Genomic DNA, 5,073 nt, shown 5'->3' with positions numbered 1-5,073 from the left:
GTCATCAGATCCGGGACGTCATCGGGCCGCGTGGAGTACCAGTCCCTGAGTCATCAGATCCGGGACGTCATCGGGCCGCGTGGAATAGCAGTCCCTGCGTCATCAGGTGGTACTTCCACGTGGGAACCTGCACCTCCACCGCGGGAAGCAGCCGCCACCCTGGAACCGGCGGTACCTCCAGCGTACTGCTTTGTTGGCCGGCTGGATTGTCCCCTCCACCCTTGTGATGTCACAGAGTATTTCATGTGCTGAATTCTCTTTCTTGATGGGTCTCTGCTTCGTCATGATGAAACGCTTCAACATCAGGTGCTGCTTCTATGCTGAGCCCATCTGGGCAAACTTCCTCTTCCAGGAAGACTGATTGGGAGCTGTGATGGGAGGTGCAGACCCCCCCAGGGTGGGAGAGGAGGCAGGTGAGGCCGTGCCTGCCCTGGGACCCTGCACAGGGGCCGGCTGCTGACCGAAGAAGCGTCGAGAGCCCCTGGCCCCCCAGTGCACTGTGCTCACCTGGGTCGAACACAGAGGAAACAGCACGTCTCAGATTCAGAGGCAGCACCTTCCTGGACACAGAGCCGTGGAGGAGCCTGAGTGGTGGTCCTGTGCACCCAGGAGGGCTGCTCCCACAGGAGGGACCAGGATGCCCCACGCTGGCCAGCCCCACGCCCTCCACACACGCTGTGTGGTGCACCCGTGAGCCTGCACCTGCCCGTGTGAGCAGCTGGACCTACCCTCCCGGCACTCGCCGGGACTAGAGGCCATGGCCCCAGCGTTTCCGAAGCTCTTGCCCCTTTGTTTCCCTTCTGGAGAAGGAACAGGCGTGATCAACACCTCGTGTTGTCCAATGGCAAGAAGGAATCTCCCAAGTAGTCAGAGATTCGGCAGCAAGAGGGCTGGAGCTTGTGGGGGAGACACGCAGCTCTGTCAGTGGCCGACTCCCAGGTCCCAGCCGTTCCTTCACCACCAGACCAGAGGCCGTGGGCGTGCTGTGTGCTGCCCGTCCTGGTGGCCCCTCAGGCTGGCCTGGCTGTGGACATTGCCCTCCTCTTGGTTAGCGGGGAAGGGGCTCGCGCGGTTAGAAACGGGATGTTCACCAGGAGCAGTCCGACGCTGCTTTGCTTTCTGCGGCCCAAAGCTGGGAGCTCAAAAACAGACAGTCGCTGTCGAGCCACCCCAACTCATGGTGACCCTATGTGTGTCCGAGTAGAACTGTGCTCCATAAGGTTTTCAATGGCTGACTTTTCGGAAGCAGATCACCAGGCCTTACTTCTGAGGTACCTCTGGGTGCACTCAAACCTTCAACCTTTCAGTTAGCAGCTGAGCACATTAACCGTTTGTGCCACCCAGGAAACCTGTTGCCATCGAGTGGATCCTAACAGTGACCTCGTGTGTGTCAGCAGAGCTGCTCCAAAGGGTTTTCTTGGCTGTAATCTTAATGGAAGCAGATTGCCAGACCTTTCTTCTGTGGCACCTCTGGGTGGGTGTGAACCGCCAACCTTTTGGTTAGTAGTAGAGTGGAAACCATTTGTACCACCCAAGGAGCCCCTCACGTGGAGTTTAAGAAGTATGTTCTCAGACATGTAAGCATCGGGAGAAACACGTCTGCTTGCCCTGAGTGCCTGCCTCCCATCCACAGGCTGTGAGGCCCGGAAGCTTCTTCAGCAGGCATGGAGAATGTTCTGGCATCTTGGGGCTGGCGCGCTTCCTCTCCAGCTGACAACAGGAGAACCGCCCAGACAGCTGTGGTCACTCGGCTCTGCTCAGGCCTGGTGGCTGTGGGCCTGTCTGCACCATCTTTTCAGAATTCATTTTGGGCTGAAAAAGGCTCAAAGAAGGCTTTGTTCCTTTGACACTTACTCTGGGAGAAAAAAATCCGTGGAAAATCTGACATCTGCATTGTCGGGAGGAATCAATAGATGGGAGGAATATAATTACCCTCCGCTCCCGAAAGAATTTTTCAGATTTTTAAGTGTCTCGTATCAGCTTAGGATTTGAATGACATTTTAATTATTTTTTTTTTTTCCTTCTTTTCTTTGCCTGGTTTGAATCTCCAAAGAGTATGACTCCTGAGCTCTGAAGGGGTACAGGGAGTGGAGCCGGGCCCACGGGGACAGCATCAGGTGGAAGCGTGGCCTGTTCTCCTGCCCGCCAGCCCTTTCCGTCAGAAACCAGCCTGGTTCTGCCCACATGGGTTGGTGCCCTCCGGCAGAATCATTTAGGACTCAGCAAGGAAACCTCTGACTTTGTGGAGCATCGTTCTGATACAAAACATGAACATTCAAACAGGAATTGTGTATCTGGTGGGGTGTGTGTGTGTGTGTGTTTAATTGTGGTGAAAATATACACAACAGAACACACAGCATCTCAACATTTCTACATGTCCGATTCAGTGACACTGATGACACTCTTCGTGTTGTACGGCCATTGTCACCCTCCTTTTCCACATCATTCCCCCACCATGAACATAGGCTCAGTGCTCCCTAAGCAAACCTCCCGCCCCGCTAAATGGGATCATACGGCATCTGTCCTTCGGCGACCGCCTGACTGTGCTCGGCACGATGTTTTCAGAGTCCGTCGGTGTCGCGAACATCGGGACTTCACTCCTCTTCACGGCTGCCCGTGTGAGCAGTGAGCCGCGTTCTGTTCGTCTGTTCAACTGTTGGTGGAAATTCCGGTTGTCTCCATCCTTTGGCTGTTGGCGACTAGCGCTGCAGTGAACACTGGTGCACAGGTTTATCTGATGGTTTTGAGATTTAAGCAAACCAGTTTCCAGAAGGGTAGGACTCGCTGGTTTTCAAAGTCATTTGTTTCTCGAGGCTTGGAGTAGCAGGGTTCCGGGCGCTTGGGGCGTGGCTTCGCTTGGGGGCGTGGCTTCGCTTGGGGCGTGGCTTCGCTTGGGGTGTGGCTTCACTTGGGGCGTGGCTTCGCTTGGGGCGTGGCTTCAGCTCCGTGTGCCCACAGGGAGTGTGTCAGAGTCCTGGGGAGACAAAGTGGGTGGCTTTGCTGAGCAGAGGCTGAGAGTCCAAATCAGGGTGTCGGCTGAGTCGATTCCTTCTGAGGCTCCGAGATGGAATTCCTCCAGCTCCCCTCCCCCCCAGCTTCTGGGAGCTGCCAGCGATCCTCTGCCGTCTTCCCTGCTTGTGGATGCATCTCCACGTGGCCCCGTCTTCCCTCGTGTGTGACTGAGTATCCCTTGGTAAGACCCCAGACATTGAGGGTTGGATCCCGCCCTACCCCGGTGCGACCTCACTTAACTGATAGCGAAAGAAAAACCCTGTTTCCAAACACCGCTTTCGACGCAGGCCTCTCCCAGCAGGCAGTTTTCTCTGCACACAGGATCACTGCCATCTTGACCTGTGACTGGCGTTGGCCGCCATGGTGACCAAGCCTGTTCTCCCTCGGCAGGGGCTGATCAAGATCCGGGGCGACCGGTGCTGGTGGGACCTGACCTGCATGGACTACCACTACGAGGTGGGTCCCGGACGCATTGCGGGGGGCATGGTATTGGAGCTAGTGCCGTGGGGGGGGCTCAGACACTGCCCCATCCGCTGGGGGGGGCTCCATCCCTCCAGCCAAGAGAACATGGCTACAGCTTTGTCCACTCAGGACGCCTCTCCTTCCTATCTTGGGGTGAGGATCATAAGGTGTCCACAGAGTGTCCTGCACACGGTGGGCTACAGGACGGGCTGTTTGTCCATGGGGCTGGGCTCTGCTGGCTGCTGAGCTGGGACGTGGGGTCAGCACGGCTGCCTCCCAGGACTAGTGCAGACAGCACGCAGAAGACACAGTGCTCAGGCACCGTGGTCAGCAGAGAACCTGCTGCTGGCGCAGCCCGTATGTCCCCCGCTCAGGGGCTGTGTCGACCCCAACCTGGACCCTGACCCTGTCAAAGCTATCTGGGACACCCCAGGGGGTGCCACTGGCACCGTGCCATCCCTCCTGCTGTGGGCGGCCCGGTGGGTGTGGGTTAGAGGGACACATGGACCCCCTCCCAGGGCAGGGGCCCCAGGCAGGCCTGGCCTTCAGACGCAGTTGGGGCATAACTCCGTCACGGCCCGTGGCCTTGTTCAGTAAAGCACACGGTCTGCACATCTCCTGGGCTCCCGTGTTTGGGGCGATAGCAGTTGCTACAGCTGCTACTGCGTGAGGAAGGTGGGAAGAGGGAGGGGGATGGGACGGGGTGGGGAGGCTGGGCCCAGGCCGGGTAAAGGGATGTGGCTTGTCCTAGGACCCGGCTCGAATCAGGGTGGTCAAGAGGCAAGAGGGGACAGTCAAGAGGCGGGGGCGGGCCAGGGCCCTGCAGTGGGGAAGGGTCAGCCTCCTACGACCGAGGCACCTGGCTGCTGCCTGTGAGCAGAGAGGGGACACAGGAGGAGGCCAGGGAGCTGCAGCCACAGCAGTGGGGGAGTAGGGATCCCCTCTGCAGCACGAGCCTTAGAAGTCCTCCCCCAGGGTTGGTGTTGGCGACAGCACAGGCCCACCTTTGGGGCTGGGACTTCTGTGGTTTGACCGGAAGCTGCGGCTGTGTCGGCCGGCGTTCTCAGGACGCGGGGCCCGGCCCAGTGGAGGTCAGGTGGGTGGTTCAGGGCCGCTGTGGCACCAAAGAGCCCTCACTGACCTCCTGGCTGTCCGGTGCCAGGGCGGCAGGTGCGCGGGGCGAACCAGAAACCCCGCCCGGGGTCCTCATCCCTGCAGTTCTGTGGGGTCTCGGCGGGTGGCAGGCTCAGGAGACCAGCTCCAGGGGCCTGGTGACTTACAGTGAGAGCTTGGCCAGCGAAGCCAGGGTGCCACTCGGCCATCACCGTCACCTTTCCTGGGACACCAGCCCGACCTCGGGTCACGCTCCTGCACGTCTGTGACAACCGTCCGTTTGCCCGGGGCCCAGGTCCACACCGTGGTTGACTCCACGCCACTCAACCACGCACTGCAGCCTCTGCCAGGGCCCCGCAGGCCCCGCCCAGGGCACCGCAGACCCGCCCAGGGCCCTGAAGACCCCGCCCAGGGCCCCGAAGACCCGCCCAGGGCCCCGAAGACCCCGCCCAGGGCCCCGAAGACCCCGCCCAGGGCACCGCAGCC

The 5,073-nt window shown here is 59.6% G+C and overlaps 1 protein-coding gene across 1 annotated transcript in view; it reads left to right on the top strand.

Moving 5' to 3' along the window:
• Window positions 1-5,073, top strand: part of LMF1 (lipase maturation factor 1) — an 81,996-nt gene that overhangs the window by 56,120 nt on the left and 20,803 nt on the right. The window contains exon 5 of the mRNA XM_004373371.1: window positions 3,403-3,468. Coding sequence (XP_004373428.1) covers window positions 3,403-3,468 — 66 coding nt within the window. The remainder of the gene's footprint in view (window positions 1-3,402; window positions 3,469-5,073) is intronic.

Source organism: Trichechus manatus, unplaced genomic scaffold (assembly GCF_000243295.1).
Source record: "Trichechus manatus latirostris isolate Lorelei unplaced genomic scaffold, TriManLat1.0 scaffold00024, whole genome shotgun sequence".
Classification (NCBI taxonomy): Eukaryota; Metazoa; Chordata; class Mammalia; order Sirenia; family Trichechidae; genus Trichechus; species Trichechus manatus.
Note: the sequence above shows the minus strand (reverse complement) of the source record. Positions and strands in the feature narration are given on the sequence as shown.